The sequence below is a fragment of the Canis aureus genome, chromosome 21 (genome assembly GCF_053574225.1).
Source record: "Canis aureus isolate CA01 chromosome 21, VMU_Caureus_v.1.0, whole genome shotgun sequence".
NCBI lineage: Eukaryota > Metazoa > Chordata > Mammalia > Carnivora > Canidae > Canis > Canis aureus.
The window spans coordinates 44442257-44463742 of NC_135631.1; the positions used below are offsets into that span (position 1 = coordinate 44442257).

Here is a 21486-nt window from a genome sequence, read left to right on the forward strand (position 1 = left end):
AGAGGCAGAGACACAGGCAGAGGGAGAAGCAGGCTCCATGTAGGGAGCCTGATGTGGGACTCAATCCCAGACCCCAGAATCACATCCTGGGCCAAAGGCAGACATTCAGCCACTGAGCCACTCAGGCATCCCTCCACTTGGATATTAATAAGTGCCTCACACTCTGTGTGTCGAAACTAAACTGATAGAAGTTCTTCCTCGAAGTTGCCCATCCATAATCTCGATTTCAGTAAAGAGCAACTCCATCCCTCTGTGTCCCCCGGCTGTAAAACCCGCAGTTCTTGAGTCCTTCCTTTATCCCATACCCTGTACCCAGTCCATCAACAAATGCTTTTGCCTCCATGTTTAGAACTAGTCTCTTCTCATCACCTCCACTGCTACCATCCCAGTCTGCTGAGTCACTGTATCACCTCTTCCCTGAATTGTTGCCATGTCCGTTGATTGGTCTTCCTGCTTCTATGGTTCTCTCAGCTAGAGAGCCTCTGCTGAAAACCTTCCAGTTTCTTCCTGTCTCCTTAAAGTTTTACAGTGGCCTGCAAACTCCTCTGCCCCTTCTTAACCTCTCTCTTGTCCTCTTCTCCAACTCTATTCTGTTACTTCGTTCCAGCAAAACTGAAAGCTAAAGACCTGTGTGGATTCCTAGGTGGCCAGGCCAGCTGCACCCCACCTGAGGGCATTGGCCTTCTTCCGTCTCCTCACACTGCTCCTTTCAGGTCTTTGCTCCACCTTCCTAGGGAGGTCATCCTGACTGTCCAGTTTAAGAATTACAGTGCTCTTCTGTTTATCCTCAGCCCCCTTACTTTAGAAAGTAAGCTCTGTGAGGGCAGGAACTTTTTTGTCTGTTCATTACCACATCCCCACTGCTCAGAGGAAGACCTGACACATTTTTTTGGTGCTCAGAATGTATTTGTGGAGCAATAAAAGTGGACATGGTATATTCCTGGGAAACTCTGAATTTTCAGAAATTATCAAATGCAATTTTAAAATGTTGTAGTACACATCCAGATTCAGCTTCTCAGTATATATTTTTGTTTGCTTTACAAATTATGGAAACATCATTATGGATTTATCCAGCCATCTGTAAACATTAATATGTCTATATTCAGTGTCAAAAGTTCACAAATATTTTTACTATTGCTATAGAAATAGATCACTTAGAAGTCAGGTTTTCATAAAAACAGCTTTGGGCTTGGGAGATAAATTAGTGTTGTTAGAAGACTGACCTAAGGGGATCCCTGGGTGGCTCAGTGGTTTAGCGCCTGCCTTTGGCCCAGGGCGTGACCCTGGAGTCCCGGGATCGAGTTCCGCATCGGGCTCCCGGCCTGGAGCCTGCTTCTCCCTCTGCCTGTGTCTCTGCCCCCCTCCCTGTGTCTATCATGAATAAATAAATAAAATCTTAAAAAAAAAAAGAAGACTGACCTAAAAGCAGCACCATAACATGTTTGTTTTCTACTTTAATTTTTCCCCATCACTAATATTAATTTCTAAATAAATCTTAGTCTTGAAGCATACTATTGAAAGGTCAAATCCTTTTTATGCACACACAGTTACTTTGGTCTGATATTAGCAGAAATTATTGAGTGAGACAAGACTGCAAGAAATGACCGAGGGTTTTAATAGAAAACCTTGAATGTGTGTGTTGGGGACAGGGGGAAGAGAGCAGAAAGTAGCAGCGAAGAGTGAGTAGATTTGTCAGGACAGAATAAAAGCTTTTGTTACATCCCAAGTGAGTAAACAACACTAGGAAATATGAGACCTAAAAAATAAATATTTGGAATAAAACCTTGGAAAATATATATGGAGAGATGACTATGGAGTTGGATATTCTTAAATTCTTAAAGAGAAGTAGGAACAGAAGGAGGTGGTGTTGAAATGTAGGTACAAGTTAGTATAATAAATCAACTGCATGAATAAAACAGTACATGGTATGCCTGGGCCTCGGTGCATGATACCTTGTAAAAAATCCCTTTCCCCAAGTGTCTGGGGAAAGTTTGGGTACTACTGTATGGAACCAAATGTGGGACAGATTTGGCTAGTAAAAGCTTACAGCAAATAATTATCTTGTGCACATTTTCACTAAAGAATTGAGCAAACTTTAGAGCCTAGACTGTTGCTCAATGTACCCTCCATCATTTGATTGGGGCCTCCATCGATGGACAAAAAAGGCCATTAGGTATTTGACACTGGCTGAAAGTTCATACAAATTGACTTCTATCTGCAGTCACAAGTACTTTAGAAGTCTTCAACCAATTTTCATTTGTGTGGGGATAATTTGTTGGTTATATAAAGAGCAAAATGATTTGGATGCCTAGAGATCTTACAGAGGTTTTCCTTTTAGTCTCACTGTCTCAAACAGTCATGTACAGAAGAATTCAGAAGAATTATGCAAATGTATACAAAATGTCTGTTCATTCTGTTTTGTAGAATGGCTTAAGCGGTTTTCTAGGATGAATTTAGTGCCTCTGTGCTCATACTTTGGTGATTTATTTTTTTGTAATGAAAATTTGACTTTGCTCTTTTAATGTCTATATGCTACATATGCATGTACATATTGTATATACATTGTATTTAAGTGTATGTCCTATCTATGTTTATAGGTCCTGGTTGGATGGATAGTTAAAGAGAGCCAAATCTATTACAAAACATCTTTCTGTCCTCATGTATTTCTGAACTATTCATAAGTTAAGCTGTGTACTTCATGACACTACTACAGAGTACTTCAGCATGCATCTACTAAGAATAGGGGCATTCTCTATAACCAGAGTACTGAACTATAATCAATTCCCCAGTTGTCTTCTATAGATATTTTTTCTTTCTTTCTTTCTTTCTTTCTTTCTTTCTTTCTTTCTTTCTTTCTTTCTTTCTTTCTTTCTTCTTTCTTTTCTTTCTCTTTCTCTCTTTATCTCTCTCTCTCTTTCTCTCTCTTTCTTTCTTTTCCCCTCTTTCTCTTTTTCTTTCTTAAATTCAACATTTAGTCTAGACTTCTGCATTGCATTTGATAATTGTATCTATGTTTTTTAAGTTCAAAGAGTATGCACACTTTTCCTTCTTTCTGTTCTTGTTTTATTTTTAACCCCGTTGACTTCTTTGAACAGTCCACAATAGTATCTTGGAGAACATCTCAATATGCTGTGGTTTGTCTGATTGTTTCTTTCTTTCTTTCCTTTCAAGATTTTATTTATTTGATAGAGAACGAGAGAGACTGACAGGGGGAGGTGCAGAGGGAGAGGGAGAAGTAGATCCCCCTCTGAGCAGGGAGCCCAGTGTGGGGTGACTGGATCCCAGGACCTGGGATCATGACCTGAGCTGAAGGCAGATGCTTAACTGACTGAGGCACCCCTGTTTCTTTATGAGTAAAATCAGGTTAAACATTTTTGGCAAGGGTATGTCACAATAGGTAATTGGTGTTATGTATTTCTTACTGCATCACATCAGAGGGTATATAATGTCAGCTGACTCCAGTGTTGATAATGCTGTTTGAAGACTTGGTACAGATGGTGGCTGCTAGATGTCTTCACTATAAAGATATATTATCCTCAAAGGAATTATTAGATAATCTGAAGAATAAGACTTTGGATTATGAAGATCCTATTTCTCAACTATCTCTTAATAATTTTTAGTGTCCATTGAAGATTTTTACATGGCTCAGTTACTCCAATTGTGGGTTACAAATTATTGATTTTTTCCAACTATATTATCTCTTCTTCCTTTTTTATGTGACATTTTTTCCTGTAAAGGAGAACCTCTCTCTCTCTTTCTCTCTCTCTCTCTCTCTCTCTCTCTTACAATAAATACTACTGTGGACTTTTGCAACTTTCAGTTTTTCCTTTTGTTTTTTTTTTTTTAATACTTTATTTATTCATGAGAGAAACAGAAAGAGAGACAGAGACATAGGTAGAGGGAGAAGCAGGTTCCCCATAGGGAGCCCGATGAGGGACTCCATCCCAGAATCTGGGATCACGCCCTGAACTGAAGACAGATGCTCAACCCCTGAGCCACCCAGGCAGCCCTCAGTTTTTCCAACATATCTTGTCATTACTTGTTTTCATGTTGAGGTTTTCCTACATTCGCCAGTGGGAACCCTTCAAAACAGCATATACAAATTTTTTTAATGATTATAGATTTGTGTCTTCTATAAGAAATCCTTGCCTGTGAAAAGGTTGTAAAAATATTCTCCCACACATTCTTATTTTTTGTACAGTGGGAGTCAGGATTCAAAGTTCTTTTTTTTTTCCCGTTCAGTTTTGATACCTGGTTGCCCTAGGATCATTCATTAAAAACAAACTTTCTTTTTTTTTTTATTTTTTATTTATTTATGATAGTCACACACAGAGAGAGAGAGAGAGAGAGAGAGAGAGAGAGGCAGAGACATAGGCAGAGGGAGAAGCAGGCTCCATGCACCGGGAGCCCGACGTGGGATTCGATCCTGGGTCTCCAGGATCGCGCCCTGGGCCCAAGGCAGGCGCCAAACCGCTGCCCCACCCAGGGATCCCCAACAAACTTTCTTTTTACCTTTGGATTGCTCTGATATCTTGGTTCAAATGATCATAGAAGTGCAGGTCTATTTCTAGGCTCTCTGTTAGCTCCATTGATCTATCTGTTGATCTTATGCTGGTACCACACCATTTTCATGACTGAAGCTTTATAGAAAATCTCAAAGTTAGGCCATGTGAGTCTTCCAATTTAGTTCTTTTTTCTCAAGATTACTTTGGATATTCTCATTTCTTTGCATTTCTATATATATTTTAGAATTACTAAAAAAAAAAAAAAAAAAAAAAAAAAAAGAATTACTTTGTCAATTTCTACCAAAAAAAACTTGATGGGATTATTATTAGGATTAAGTCGTAGCTGTAGATCAATTTGGGAAGAATTGAAGTTTTAACACTATGAATTCTTCTAATCCGTAGACATCATATATCTCTCCATTTATTTTCATCTTTATTTTCTAAGCAGTGTTTTATAGTTTTCAATGTTGGGATCTTGCATCTATTTTGTTCAATTGAGTGTTTTTGATGCAATTTTCAATAGTCTTCTGTATTTTCTTCTAAGGTTTATTTACTTATTTTAGAGAAAGAGAGAGCGAGCACACACATGCAGAGGGAGGGACAGAAAGAGATAAGCAGACTCCTTTTCAGCAGGGAACCTGATGAAGGGCTGGATCCCAGCACCCTGAGATCATGACCTGAGCCAAAATCAAGACAGACAAGTGGGTCAGACACTTCATTGACTGAGCTACCCAGGTGCTCCATGTCTGTCTGTCTTTAATTTCTCCCACTTTCACTGTCCAGAATGAAGGGACTGGTAAATAGATGAATCCCAACATTTTAAGCAAACTTGCTTTAAAAAAAATGAAGAGCAAAAATAATCTTGATGCAGTGAAATAAATGTCATTATAGAAGTTCCGGAACTGCAGTTGCCAATTTTTTTCTCAGGGCAGAGAGGTGTGAAAGAGTGGAAGAAGCCAAGGCTTCCTGAGAAAGTAACCTTTGAGTTAAGGCTTATAGGATGAGTCAGCCATAGAGATGAGGAGAGTAGCACTCCAGGTAGAGAGAAAAATACAAGTAGAGCTTCCAGAGAATGTGATTACTTTAGGGAAGTGCTTATGATTTTTAGTATGAGTGGTTCTGGAGAGGGAGGCAGAAGTAGACCAGGTGGTAGGTTAGGCAAGATTTAAGAGTTTGATGTCTACCTGAAGGTCTGAGGAAATTATTTAATAGATGATCTCATAAATTTAATTTGCTTCTCTAAAAAATTTACAGGTATCGGATGAGAATTCTTTTTTATTAGAGTATCAATACATTCTTTTCTTATGTGTCTTGTCTTTGCCCATTTTTCTTTTTTTATGTAATTTTAAAAAATTTTTTATTTATTTATGATAGTCACACACACACACACACACAGAGGCAGAGACATAGGCAGAGGGAGAAGCAGGCTCCATGCACCAGGAGCCCAACGTGGGATTCAATCCCGGGTCTCCAGGATCGCGCCCTGGGCCAAAGGCAGGCGCTAAACCGCTGCGCCACCCAGGGATCCCTTTGCCCATTTTTCTAATTGAATTTTAAGATTTTCATTATGTCTTTAATCACTTTTAAGTTTCACTTCTTTTTTTTAATAATAAATTTATTTTTTATTGGTGTTCAATTTGCCAACATACAGAATAACACCCAGTGCTCATCCCGTCAAGTGCCCCCCTCAGTGCCCGTCACCCATTCACCCCCACTCCCCCCTCCTCCCCTTCCACCACCCCTAGTTTGTTTCCCAGAGTTAGGAGTCTTCATGTTCTGTCTCCCTTTCTGATATTTCCTACCCATTTCTTCTCCCTTCCCTTCTATTCCCTTTCACTATTATTTATATTCCCCAAATGAATGAGACCATATAATGTTTGTCCTTCTCCGATTGACTTATTTCACTCAGCATAATACCCTCCAGTTCCATCCACGTTGAAGCAAGTGTGGGTATTTGTTGTTTCTAATGGCTGAGGAATATTCCATTGTATACATATACACATCTTCTTTATCCATTCATCTTTCGATGGACACCGAGGCTCCTTCCACAGTTTGGCTATTGTGGACATTGCTGCTATAAACATTGTTAAGTTTCACTTCTAATGTAAGATAGAGACACCTTTGATTTTTATATACGGATGTTTCTCTTTGTAGATGTTCTTACAAATTCCTCATCCTAAAATCATTTATTTACCTGCAGTTTCTTTTACTACATAATGCGTGCAGGTGGTTTTGTTTCATTAACTTAAATGGAACCTTCAATATATTTTGACATATAAATTTCTTTCTCTGTGAGCCAGAAAGACTAGTTATTTTCTTTTGCAACTGAATTTTGATGGCATATTTATCATCTGAAGATGTTTTTTGCAGAAGTTCAGGCCAGATGGTTTATAAGTAATGAGTTTTCCGTGATCTTTAGTGGCTTTATTTATTTATTTATTTATTTATTTATTTATTTATTTTTGATTAAACTAACACTTGGTGTTTGGTTTATTTCCTCTTACAGTCCAGATTTCTGACTTATACTGATAGATCAACATTATAGCCTCTCTGTCCACACGTGTGTCCCTAAGGATGGGCACACACTCCTCTTCTGATGCCTCTTGTTCCCTGCCACACAGCATTGCAGTTGTTAATTTTTTCTTTCAGTTTACGCTTTTTTCTTATATCACTAATATATTACCCTGTCTCTTTCAAAACATGGAGAAGGAGAGACTTGAAAGAGCCATACTTGAAGGAAAGTGGAAGACAGTAGATGTCAATTTGGAGATGAAGAGTCCACAAAGTTTGAAAGTATGCCAGGCCTCCTAAACTGAAAACCAGTCAAAATTCATATAATTTCAAAGCTTTTTGTCTCATGTGAATCATGTTTTTGTTCATGCATACTTTTGAAATGCAAAGAAACATTTTTTTTTTTGCAAATAAACATTTTAATGGGTAGAAATATCTGCCTTATTGCGTTTAGTTTTTATTTGTATGAGTTTTGACTTATGTATGACATGTTTCGGAAATACATTTGAATATAGGAATCCTACTCATGGGAGCTATTGTGAGGCTTAAATGATTCCAGTGTAAGTTAAGTACCAGTACTCTGGGTAACTCAGTCTGTGCTAAGGAAATTATTCATTTTGCTACTAGGCTAATATATGGTATATACAGTGTTATATAATAACATCTTCATAGATAGGATATGTTTATACTTGTGTTCTTTGTCCTTGTATATTCTTGGTCAGATAATGTCAGGATTATGCTAGCCTTATTTAATGATATGATAGCTTTTTTTTTTTTTAATGTTCTGGAACAGTTTGCAATATTTTACCCTTTTTAATCAAATTTTGAAATACTGAACAAGCTGTCTGGCTCTAATTCCTTTGCTGTGTAATTCTTTTTTTTTTTAAATTTATTTTTTATTGGTGTTCAATTTACTAACATACAGAATAACCCCCAGTGCCCGTCACCCATTCACTCCCACCCCCCGCCCTCCTCCCCTTCCACCACCCCTAGTTCGTTTCCCAGAGTTAGCAGTCTTTACGTTCTGTCTCCCTTTCTGGTATTTCCCACACATTTCTTCTCCCTTCCCTTATATTCCCTTTCACTATTATTTATATTCCCCAAATGAATGAGCACATATAATGTTTGTCCTTCACCGACTGACTTACTTCACTCAGCATAATACCCTCCAGTTCCATCCACGTTGAAGCAAATGGTGGGTATTTGTCGTTTCTAATAGCTGAGTAATATTCCATTGTATACATAAACCACATCTTCTTTATCCATTCATCTTTCGTTGGACACCGAGGCTCCTTCCACAGTTTGGCTATCGTGGCCATTGCTGCTATAAACATCGGGGTGCAGGTGTCCCGGCGTTTCACTGCATCTGTATCTTTGGGGTAAATCCCCAACAGTGCAATTGCTGGGTCGTAGGGCAGGTCTATTTTTAACTCTTTGAGGAACCTCCACACAGTGTAATTCTTTGTCAACTTTTTTACTTTTCTTTTTTGGGATGGTTCATTGTAGTCAGGCCATCTACATCTTCTTGATTTAGTATTTCCAGTCTAAGTTTACCTATTTTCCTATTTCTTGGGTTTATTTATATATTTTAAATTTGTGGAATTTTTCATCCATTTGCAAAGGTAGAGAGTTTAGTATAATGAAACCTATTATATCCATCCCCCAGCTTGGAACATTTATCCTTCTCCTTTAGGATTTATTTATTAATTATACTCTTGTTTTTCTTTTCTTTAATATTTTTCCCTGTAGGATACTTGTGATTTTTGTAACCTTATAATTTAAGTTTCTAATTTTTTTATAAGTATTTTATTTATTCATGAGAGACAAAGAAAGAGAGAGGCAGAGACACAGGCAGAGGGAGAAGCCGGCTCCATGCACGGAGCCCAATGTGATACTTGATCCCGGGACCCCAAGATCATGCCTTGAGTCGATGGCAGACACTCTCAATGGCTAAGCCACCCAGGCATCCCAAAATGTCTAATTTTTAAATTTTATTCTTTATTTAAAAAGTAATTAAAGCACTTGAAGTGAATTTTATAAGTGCAACTTTCCACTATTTTTGCTGTTATTTTTTTTTTATACAAATGAATTTTTTTTTCCAGAGTAAGATGTTTTACTTCCATTGTATCCACTTTTCATCCCTGATATAGGAAAGGAAAAAATGGAACTTTACATTCAATATCAGAGAGTTTCACGTGTTCTTACTTCAGTGATTCTATAGTAGAACATTTTCAGAATTTTTTTTAGATTTATTTATTTATTTATTTATTGAGAAAGAGCAGGTATGCACATGCAGGGGGGAAGGCAGGGCAGAGGGAAAGGGAGAGAGAGAGAATCTCAAGCAGCTGAGTGTGTGGAGGCTGACGTGGGGCTTGATCCCAGGACCCTGAGATCATGACCTGAGCCAAAATCAAGAGTCAAATATTTAACGGACTGAGCCACCCAGGAGCCTCTTCAGAAGTCTTTTATAAACATCTCCATATGAACATTTTCCTAAGGTCTAACTATCAGTTTTTAAATTTAATTACAAAAATTTTTATATATTTATCTCAGTAGTTATTTTAGAAAGTACTGCTCTGAGTGTCTATTATGCATTATTTTTTCTATATACAGTTCCAAATTTTAAGACTTATTGAATTAGATTTTTTTAGTAGTATAGTTTTATGCTGAAAAAAATCTAATTCAATATAAGAATATTATATCTTCAAAATAACATATAGTCTATGACGGAGCGGTTAAAAAATAATTATCAAGCTTTAAAAAACTTATGTATTCAAATAATCTGCATCCATATGTATGTCATTAAAATACCAATAGATATTTTAAAAAAGTAAACTATTAAACCTCCCATTTTGATTGTAATCTATCATTTACTTAGCTTTTACATTTTATTCATTTTTAAGATGCATGTTTTATCTCTGTTCTTTCTGGTAAGGCATACATTATTGATACTGAGTGGTAAATCTTACATCTGATTTCAAATGTATTACACTTATCTAAATATTAGCTATATTTGCTTAGTTAAGAGGATATATGTCAGAATCTATATCCTTATTAAGAAGCTTTAGCTGAACTTCCCCTGCCTTTTATTGGTTATGAATTAATATTCATACTCAAATACTAGTAAATTAGATTTTAAAATAGGCAAATGTACTGTATTACCATGACAGAGTCAAGTTCATTTATTCTATCTCTGTTTTGAGCCTGATAACTGTGGTCCTCTTAATAATTTACTTACAGAAAATTATTGATAATTGCATATAAGTCCACAAATAAATCTGTGTGATACACCGCATTAATAAAAGAAAGGGTAAGAACTGCATGATTCCCTCAGTAGACGGACAAAATACATCATCCTTTCTTGATAAAAACCCTCCACCACATAGGGACAGAAGGAGCATACGTCAACATCATAAAAGCCAAATATGAAAGACCCACTGCGAATATCATCCTCAATTGAAAAAAACTGAGAGCTTTCCCCTCGGGTTAGGAATACGACAAGGATGTCCATTCTCACAACTGTTGTGTATCTTGTAAGTTTATAAGGAGATATTGGAAGAAGAATCGAGTGAATGTATGACTTTCTATAAATCTCTTATTTTTGGAACGTCACTAAACAAAATATGCTAATATTTAAAGATGACTACCATTCAGAGTTGGTATCTCTAGGAGTTCTCAAAGAGCAATGCTTTTGAGGATCATCAGGTGACATCCAGACATCCACTTCCCCAAAAATTTCTCAGCAGCATCATATAGTCTTTGTTATAGTACAGCTCTTTCTCTTGATGCGCGAGAAACTCGATTTGTCACCATCTGTTTATAGAGCCCCATGGGTTAATTCACATCTCACATCTGCAGTGAATACTGTAGCTGCTATGTAGACTGTTTATTTCAAGCTGGTCAGTCTATTGTTTATCTATCTACACTATGACATTTTAATAAGAAACAATTTTTAAAAGGTAGTAGGAGGCATGCAAGGAATTATTAAATTGTTTAGTGACAAAAGGCACTGATGATACCTTTATACCATCATATTAATCATAGAAATAATCTGGCCTGTGGACTGGAGATACTGAAAATCCAACAGTCAGGGTACTCCCACTTGAAGATGCCAGGCTAAATACAGCTTCCATATGTCGTGATAGTCCTTTTCTGTCTTCTGGACTGACCTCCATCCATCCGTTTTCTGATGGGCACATTTCCTCTTCCCCTCTTGAGGGATGAACATATGTCCTGTCAGTGTTTTCCTATCTTGGTCTGCGAACCATTTTACTTCTTTAGGAACACAGTATTTCTACTCTGATTATTGATGTGTTGAATTTATTGTTTATCAGAGAGCAGTATTAATTGTTTCAAAATTCTCTTTCCTCCCCCATTGTAGCCCTGATGATATGGGCAGATCTGTAAAAAGCTTTGCAGAGTTTTTATACATGCACATACATTTCTTTTTTTTTTTAATATTTCACTCAATTGTTAAACTTATAGGGATCTACTGGCAAAATTTGACTTGACTGAGGAAAGAGTTTTTTTTTTATTTGAAGTAATACCAAACAACAGGGTGATTTAATTTAAGTGCTTTATAGAATTTTTTACTAAATTTTTTTACTAAAATTCAATCCTAGGATAATTGTCTTTCTCTGACTGACTGACTTACTTCACTTAGCATAATACATTCTAGCTCCATCCGTGTCCTTGCAAATGGCAAGATTTCATTCTTTATGATGACTATAAAGAACATACTGAAGGATGCTGAAGAAGACATGGGTGAGAGATGGGCTAGCTGGGTGGTGGGCATTAAGGAGGGCACTAGTGATGACCACTGAGGGTTATATGTAGATGATGAATCATTAAATTCTACTGAAATCAATATTACACTGTATGTTAACTAAAATTTAAATAAAAACCTCAAACAAAATAAAAGATAATAAAATTCAATCCAATAGCCTAGATTTTAGAAATATTTTTGTAGACATTGTATTTAGTTTGAAGTATTATATGGCATAAAGTAAACCAAGACTTTTGAAATGTGAACCAATAGGTAGTGGGCTATTTGCCCCCCAAAAAAGGGTTTGTTTGACCTTGATTTTTTTAAACTGCCTGTAGTACTTTGTAATCCTGGTTCTCCAGCTCAGGAAGCCCAAGTGTTGCACAGAGGCGTCAGCTCCTTAACTTTGCCCACTGCCAGTCTTTCTAAAGCCACTTTCATCAGCATTGTACCAGGCCTTTACTTTCCAGGCTAAGATCGACATACCTCATAACACCAACAGCATGAAGTACAGGGCAATGAATTGTACTTTTTCCTTGTTTAGAACATCTTTTCTACAAACCACTTTGGAGGTTTTAAAAAATATAAGCTTCACTTAAGCAAACATGAAGTAGACATTTTTATTTATTTATTTATTTTATTTTTATTTTTTTCTCTTTTATTTTATTTTATTTTATTATTTTATTTTTTTTTAATTTATTTTTTATTGGTGTTCAGTTTACTAACATACAGAATAACCCCCAGTGCCCGTCACCCATTCACTCCCACCCCCCGCCCTTCTCCCCTTCCACCACCCCTAGTTCGTTTCCCAGAGTTAGCAGTCTTTACGTTCTGTCTCCCTTTCTGATATTTCCCACACATTTCTTCTCCCTTCCCTTATATTCCCTTTCACTATTATTTATATTCCCCAAATGAATGAGCACATATAATGTTTGTCCTTCACCGACTGACTTACTTCACTCAGCATAATACCCTCCAGTTCCATCCACGTTGAAGCAAATGGTGGGTATTTGTCATTTCTAATAGCTGAGTAATATTCCATTGTATACATAAACCACATCTTCTTTATCCATTCATCTTTCGTTGGGCACCGAGGCTCCTTCCACAGTTTGGCTATCGTGGCCATTGCTGCTATAAACATCGGGGTGCAGGTGTCCCGGCGTTTCACTGCATTTGTATCTTTGGGGTAAATCCCCAACAGTGCAATTGCTGGGTCGTAGGGCAGGTATATTTTTAACTGTTTGAGGAACCTCCACACAGTTTTCCAGAGTGGCCGCACCAGTTCACATTCCCACCAACAGTGTAAGAGGGTTCCCTTTTCTCTGCATCCTCTCCAACATTTGTTGTTTCCTGCCTTGTTAATTTTCCCCATTCTCACTGGTGTGAGGTGGTATCTCATTGTGGTTTTGATTTGTATTTCCCTGATGGCAAGTGATGCAGAGCATTTTCTCATATGCATGTTGGCCATGTCTGTGTCTTCCTCTGTGAGATTTCTGTTCATGTCTTTTGCCCATTTCATGATTGGATTGTTTGTTTCTTTGGTGTTGAGTTTAAGAAGTTCTTTATAGATCTTGGAAACTAGCCCTTTATTCGATATGTCATTTGCAAATATCTTCTCCCATTCTGTAGGTTGTCTTTTAGTTTTGTTGACTGTATCCTTTGCTGTGCAAAAGCTTCTTATCTTGATGAAGTCCCAATACTTCATTTTTGCTTTTGTTTCTTTTGCCTTTGTGGATGTATCTTGCAAGAAGTTACTGTGGCCGAGTTCAAAAAGGGTGTTGCCTGTGTTCTTCTCTAGGATTTTGATGGAATCTTGTCTCACATTTAGATCTTTCATCCATTTTGAGTTTATCTTTGTGTATGGTGCAAGAGAGTGGTCTAGTTTCATTCTTCTGCATGTGGATGTCCAATTTTCCCAGCACCATTTATTGAAGAGACTGTCTTTCTTCCAATGGATAGTCTTTCCTCCTTTATCGAATATTAGTTGCCCATAAAGTTCAGGGTCCACTTCTGGATTCTCTATTCTGTTCCACTGATCTATGCGTCTGTTTTTGTGCCAGTACCACACTGTCTTGACATTTTTATTTTACGAAAGGTTAATAATTGAGTTTGACATGTAGGATATCCAACTCTTAGGCATAGCAGAGCTTTGCTCACCTCATACTGAGATCTTTAAAATAGGAAGGTTGTTTCACTATGTTTTTTTGACACTCCGGGTTGGCTTTAGCTCCCTTCCCACATCCTCTCTCTCTGCATGTTTATTCTTTTTTTTTTTTTTAATTTTTATTTATTTATGATCGTCACAGAGAGAGAGAGAGAGAGAGAGGCAGAGACATAGGCGGAGAGAGAAGCAAGCTCCATGCACCGGGAGCCCGACGTGGGATTCAATCCCGGGTCTCCAGGATTGCGCCCTGGGCCAAAGGCAGGCGCTAAACCGCTGCACCACCCAGGGTTCCCTGCATGTTTATTCTTTAAAGCGTCTATGTTTCTTAGTTACCATGCCTCTTTCTCTTACTGGCAGGGCATGTTTGTAAGTGTCAGGTTATTTTCTCAATATTCCCATTCCCCAGTTCTAGCTGATTAATCTTGGAACCTTTAGACTCTAGATAGGACTTTTGCCATCATAAACTAGGTCTTATTATATGTGGGCCTTACAAGAGGATAGCCAGCTGAGGCTGCTTCTTCCTCCCAAAGAAACCCAGTCCTATGATAGAGTGGGCACAGCGAGGCAGCCCGTGTCTCTACGGACTCTCAAATTCATTGCCTGCATCCCTGGGTCCATTTAAACACTAAGGAACTCCTAGTTCCTTTTAGTAATCTGGGAGGAGGCAGAGTGATGGAGAGGAAAGAAGTAGAAGACCCAAATTTTAATCTTAAAATATATTTTAAAGTATCTCTTAGATGGGCACATCCCTATAATCCACATAGGCCTCAGATTCTCTTTTCTTTATTTTTTTTCTTTTCTTTATTTTTAATTTATCTTTAAGAATACATTTGTTTTATAGGCAAGAATAACTTTGGTAACAAAGATGAAAGCTTTGAAACAATATGAGACTAGTCTTCAAGTGTTAATTCATCTCCTTGTCTATAAAACAAGGAAATAGGTCAGAGTGGCAAACTCAAATGCCTCCAAGCTAGGTCAAAACCTAGGCCAAGTAGAAAGTGCATGCCCCATCTAAAGAGGTCAGCAGCTTCTTGACTTTATTGTCATGGTAAGGAAATGCAGGCCTGGGGATTCTATTTTTAACTTTTCAAGGGAAGCTGCACATCTGGATTTTTATATGAAAATTTATTATTTAAAATGTTAGCGATTAGTTCAAAATCTTGAGAAACAATGTGCAAGACCAATCAAAACATGCCTATAAGCCAAGTCTGCTCCCTAGCCCTTTGGTTAAGATGATGACTAAAGTTTGTCTAAAATTAAGTGATTTTAAAGTCTGTCATTCTGACACTCTCTTGGAGAACATACAGTGTCCTGGCTGTTGCCAGAAGTAGTACAGAGAAGAAGCTTGGGTGGTTGGGTTGAAAGACATGGTTTGGCACCGGCAATAGGTGCCTAGAGGCTCTCTCTACTCCTCCTAGGAAGGTACAAGAATGTGTGGGACTTTTGTCTGATGCTAGCAGTGGTAGTGAGTGCTCAGAGCAGCTGCTGTTTACCATCTGGATAGTATCAGTTCTGTGCTGAAGCAGATGGAGTTGAAGTTTTGGCTCAGCATTTGCACCCAGCCTGGGGATGAGTGCAGTAGAAGAATCCCAAAGATGTAAGCATTTCTCTTTGGTAGCAGAAAGGATCTTTGTTCTTTTTGTTTCGGTTCTTGCATGTGGGAAGGATATCATCATTCATGAAGCTACCAACATAAATGGGGCATAGTTTTTCTCCAATTCTGGTAGTGTGAAATTAAGGAAAGAGAATTAAGTCAAAGAGCAGCATATTTATGCTGTAGGCACTGCTGAAGTGGCCCTCGGGTAAGCCACCATTAAGGTGTATACCTAACCTGTGGTGTCACTAGAGCAACTTGTGGAAAAATTAGAATGAATTACAGGTTTTTGCCAATCACGCAATCAGAGCATGTGTCGGAAAAATTAATATTCATCAATTAACCTAGTTTTGCTAATCTAAACAACTCTAAATCTTACATGGGTCTTCTTTGTGAAGCTAATGAAAACAGTAATCCCTCTTTCTAGAAAAATGCCCATAGTAAATATTGTAGTATATGGTTTCTGTTGTGACAATTCACCTCTGCCATCATAGTGTGAAAGCATCCATAGACAATACGATTGGGTGTGGTGGTGTTCTATTAAAACCCGATATTCAAAAACAGGCAGCAGGCCATTATTTGACCTTCAGGCTATAGTTTGCCAACCCTGGTTTAGAACCTTGATAGCTGTGCTGGATTGGAACGTTAACCAGCAAATACTCCTTCTCCTCTTCTTTGAATGGAGCGTACATCCCAGCTCTGCTGCCTTCGGGCATGGCCTTGAGATATACTTTGGCTGATAGAATATGAGCAGACGTGTATACAAAGATTGTAAATGTATTTACATGATCTAGCTTGTCTCATGTGCTCTTGCCACTTGCCATGAAAATAACATGACCCAGATAGTCCTGGTCCAAGGAGGAGGACAGACAAAGATCAGAGTAGATGGAACACACAGTGTGAAGCCAAGTTCTACTGTCCCCAGAAGCCTCATTGCCCAGCTGAGCCTCAGAAGCCTCATTGCCCAGCTGAGCCTCTACTAGATAAGCTGAACTTCAGGCAACCTATAGACCTGTGAGCTTGAGAATAAATGTAGATTGTCTTAAGCCACTGAATTTTAGGCAGTTGTTAAAACAGCATGATTATAAAAATAGCTGGCTAATATTATAGTATAGGAAGATATTGATCTAGGCAGGAAGACAGGAATCTCATTTTCAAAAACTGAAACAACAAAAGGGGATTCTCATCTTATACAAATCCAAGAAAAAGATAAGGAGATGTTTGTCTTTTTTTTAATAATTCTCCACCCCACTCCTCATCCCCCATATTTTTTCCCCATATTTGGAAAAAATCTTGAATTGTAGATTTAGGTTCCTGTGCATACAGCTAATCAATGCGTAACACCCACGTTAGAGAGGCTTAGCTTTCCTCAAGCCAACCCCAGAGGCTCTCAGTACCAAGAACTGAATATTCAATAGTTCCAAAATTATAACTGGGCGAATATCCAAGCTCTTCCTTAGAAAAAAACAGTTGTCGTCTCTTCCATTCAGAGAATTTTGAAAGCCAACTGTGCTAGATGGTAGAATTGACTTAGTCAGCAGTTGTTTTGTTCCTGCCATGTGCAATATACTGTGGTAATTCCTGGGGCACAGAGGTATGCAAGTCAAACTCAAGGCCTTTATGGAGCACACTGACCAGCAGGAGAGAGAGGCGAGTAATGGGTAATTAGGGCACATTGTGGTAAGCAATACCGGAAGTGGCATGTCTACAGTCCCAGGGGAACTTGAAGATGTGCTTGACCCTGCCTGGGGATTGGAATGTGGCAAGCATTTCAGTGACGTCTTCCTAGAGGAATCCACACTTGAATCTTGGGAGAACAAAGTTAGCATGAAGTCCTATGATTGTAGAGTTGGAAGGGGCTTTATGTAGTACCCTTCTCTTTTTTTATACATTAAAAGGAAGCTCTCCCCTTTAAGATTTCCCTCTGTCCTAGGGAAGGATCAGTCTGATAAGAATCAATCTGCTCACGACAGTCTGTGCTTTGAGTAACTATTGTTGAAGGTATATAAATACCTATATATTTTAGCTAGTTAGCAGTTGTGCACATGAATCTAAAAGATAATGTAATGATTCTCATTTCTCAAGGCAGGTGCATACCATTGTATGGTGTCAGGTTTTAGTTTGAAATAGGCTCGATTTCTAGGGTTCGCCTTTTGTTACCATTTTTTATTCATGAGGAATGGGCTCAGGGAAGGAGGAATGAATGAGCCTGAGAAAATGATCTAATTACCTTGGAAGTGATTTTCTTCCTAAAAACAGCCCTGAGTTTCAGTTGTGAATTTGTTGGATTGTCTGTACAGTTTAGTAGACTTGAGAATTTAATTTTTAGATACAGTTGCTAATAGAATATTAGATTGGTTTAAACGCTATTTAGATTGCTTTTTCTTACTGTAGAATGTATTATTACAGAAATAGGTCTGTATTTATCTGGGTTCAAATTTAGAGAGCATTTCTGGTGTCTTTTTGAACTCTGAAATGTGTGTTTCATCACAGAAAACACAGTTGCTTTCCTTTTTATTTATTGTTTCAGAATGAACTCCTAGAAGCCTGGCATGTAAATTTAGTGTTTTGCAAACTTTGTTTTAAGAGCAACTATACTGGGGAATATGCCAATGGTATTCCTTCCCCTAGGATGGTAATGATCTCATTGAGAAAGAAATTGTGTATAAATAATTTTGGTTTTTGGAATTTTTTATTTTATTTTACAAAGCACTGAAGTGGACTTCTTTGAGCTTTTCAGAACGTCCAAGATGATGTTATCTACTGTCACCCGGATGTGTTGAAAAAGTAGGAAAGAGCCTCATAAAGTCCTGGGACATCTGTCCAGGACTATAAAAATATTACGTTTGAATTTAGTCCTTCCTGTTGTAAATACACTATGAACAAAATAGGGAATCTGAAAATATGGAAAAGGAAAAGGGGGGATATAATATTATCAGGGAGAGATAATCAGTATTAACGTTTGATATGCTTTATAGGTACATTCTTTTAAAAATTTGGTTTTATTTTTACAAAATTGTGAACATACTCTGTATGTGTATGTGTGTTCCATTTAATATTCAGCTTTTAGGCTAGTTACTATTGTAATATAAGCCTTTTTCTGACTTCTAAATACTGTATAAGTATTTCAATGACTACTGTGTCTGTACTATGATTTATCTATTTATCTATGATTATTACCTTTCTGTTAGATATTTAGATTGTTTTCTAACCAGAACTATTATAGATATATGATGATAAGGTCTGCTTAACAGAGACACATACACAGTTCATAAATAGGTAAGTGTACATAAGTGTATAGCATTTTGAATATTCACAAATCAATATACCACTGAAACCACTACCTACATCCATGGTAGTACTACTCAAGCCAAGAAATGGAATTTGATCAAACTTGTGAGCTCTAGTCAACTTCTTGCTCAAGAGTAATCACAAACCTGACCTCTAATGACATAGATCAGTTTCTGTCCTGAAGGTCTACAGTTAATTTTCTCTAGGTTTGCTGAAGTAAGGTTACTAGCCCAAGAAGGATGAATATTTTAAAGCATCTTAGTTTATGTAACCAAATTGCTTTCAAGAATGTTAATTCATTTTATTACCACATCTATGAAAATGTGGGAAGGACTTTTGTTCCCGAATGTGGGAAGGGAGAGAAGTGAGGGTCATGTGTAAAGAGATAGTTCTGGACTGTGAATAGGACCAAGTGGGAAAACAGTGCTTTAGGAAAATCTCAGCAGTCTGTTAACAAATTCTATTTTACTCACCTTGAAAATGCTTTTCTTTATCTGGACATCACCAGTCACTATGCTAGAAAGAAAGGAATCAATGCATTTTTCCTAGATCTGGACAAAAGTGGCACACAGACTTCTGCTTGCGATACATTGGCCAAAGAAAGGCTCATGAGGTTGATAGAGCCAGGGGTATAGAATCCTCCCATGGGGAGAGATGCTATGGGAGGGAAACGGGAATATTTGGTAAACGACACCGTTCACCATACTGTTTCATGACTTTGCATCACCTGTGAGGTGATCAGACCACTTAGATTACTAATCTTTTACCTTTATTATAGAAGCACATCCTGATCTTGGGGAGAGATGGCCCTGGATCTCTAGATAGAGCTGTAACTTGTGTAATTAGCACAGAGGTGTTTGCATAATGCTGAACTTTGGTGGTGGTGGTGGGGGGGGGTGTACTTCTTTTCCAAGAAGAGGCCAGGAAACATGCTTACTCATTCAGAGGTGATGGGGAAATGCATTTCCTCTTCAGGAATATGTTTTTCCTGTCTAGTTTAGATATTCTGGTTACCTACTGTCTGGGGAGCTTTCAGAAAATGTTTTCCTGGTTCAGGAGAAATGACACAGAGTTGGAAAGGTTTTATCCCTGGCACAGCAAAGGACGGGTCTGCTCTGGATTATCAGTTATACCTTTCTCATGTGGTTAGCATCCTGTCTTCTCTCTTTAATACTGTAAATTTGCATTCTTCTTTATTTCATTCATTTCTGTAACAGCTCTTTTGTGGTATTGATTGATAACATCTAGAATTGCTTCCCATTTCACTTTCTCTTTATTGTCTTCATCAAAACAAATGTCTTCAGTTAAGACACTGTTGCTCATTAAAGAAACAGTTGCACGGTGGTGGGTGGTGGGGCTGGCATGGTGGTGTTAGGTGAGCTCTGATTTAACACAAAGCTCTCCTTTCTCTAGGGATGGTGAAGTTGGAAAAAGGCTCCTTTAACCTTCCTTCAGGATGAACCCCCTGCAAGAAGACATGGAAAACGCTCTCACAGGGAGCCAGAGCTCTCACGCTTCTTTGCGCGACGTCCATTCCATCAACCCTACACACCTCATGGCCAGGATTGAATCCTATGAAGGAAGAGAGAAGAAAGGCATATCTGATGTCAGGAGGACTTTCTGTTTGTTTGTCACCTTTGACCTCTTATTTGTAACATTACTGTGGATAATAGAGTTAAATGTAAGTGTTTTTTTCCCATGACTTTATATAAGAGTTGTTTCCAGAGACAGGAAACAATTTTCTTATTTTTCTCATCATTTCTGTCTCATTTTGTGAATTCCATGCTCTTTTCCAGCTGATTTTGACTTTTCTTGTGCTGTATTGGCATGTTTTAAAGCAAAGCCAGGTCATTTAAACTCACTTTGAAGTTTGAATTCATGGTGTTTTGCTCTATACCAGGAGTGAACAAACTGCAGCCTGGGGGACAGATTCATCTGGCCTTTTTTATAAAGTTTTATTGGAACACAACCCTGCCCATCCATTTACCTATTGTTCATGACTGGCTTTAGTGCTCAGTGCTTGACTTGAGTATTTATTTCCTGACCCTTTTCTTGTTCCAAAAAGGTAGTAAGCCTCTGGAATATGTTTTAGCTGTTAAACCTACTTTTCTAATCCCCATGTTTGAGATTTTTCATGCATTCTTTACTGTTTCAGAAAGGGACTATTCATATTTTATGGAAAAAAATGTTGTAGAAACATTTGGAGGTTTATCTCTGTCTTGTCAAGTCTATGCAGTTATATTGTCATATAATTATCTGGACTAATACTGTCCAATGGAAATATAATGCAAGCCTCACAGATGATTAAGTTCTCCAGTTGCTACATTAATAAAGGTAAAAATACATTTAAATAATATATTTTATATAACTCAATAGATTTGTTTTCTCCCAAAGCCTTGGCTCTGTTTATATTCCTTACCAACAAATAGGAAACTTCCAGAATGCTTTCTTCACAGGCAAGAGTTGTTTAAAACCAATCAAGCCAGTGATAAGACATTGTAATTTAGAAACATCGTAATTTAGAATATTTTTTATTATTTGTCCCACATGTATATTTTAAAGACAATATTTAAATTAATATGTATTTCAAAAGAGTTAAAGTTTCCAAAACTAATGACTGTGTATTAAGAAATGAAAAGAAATACATCTTTTAACA

At 37.6% G+C, this 21486-nt stretch overlaps 1 protein-coding gene across 2 annotated transcripts in view; it reads left to right on the plus strand.

The window, feature by feature from the left end:
- The window catches only part of STARD3NL (STARD3 N-terminal like), a 55341-nt gene that overhangs the window by 10641 nt on the left and 23214 nt on the right, over window positions 1-21486 (plus strand). For both annotated transcript variants that reach the window (XM_077864088.1, XM_077864087.1), the window contains one exon: window positions 20244-20511. In XM_077864088.1, coding sequence (XP_077720214.1) covers window positions 20287-20511 — 225 coding nt within the window. In that variant the 5' untranslated portion in view covers window positions 20244-20286. The remainder of the gene's footprint in view (window positions 1-20243; window positions 20512-21486) is intronic.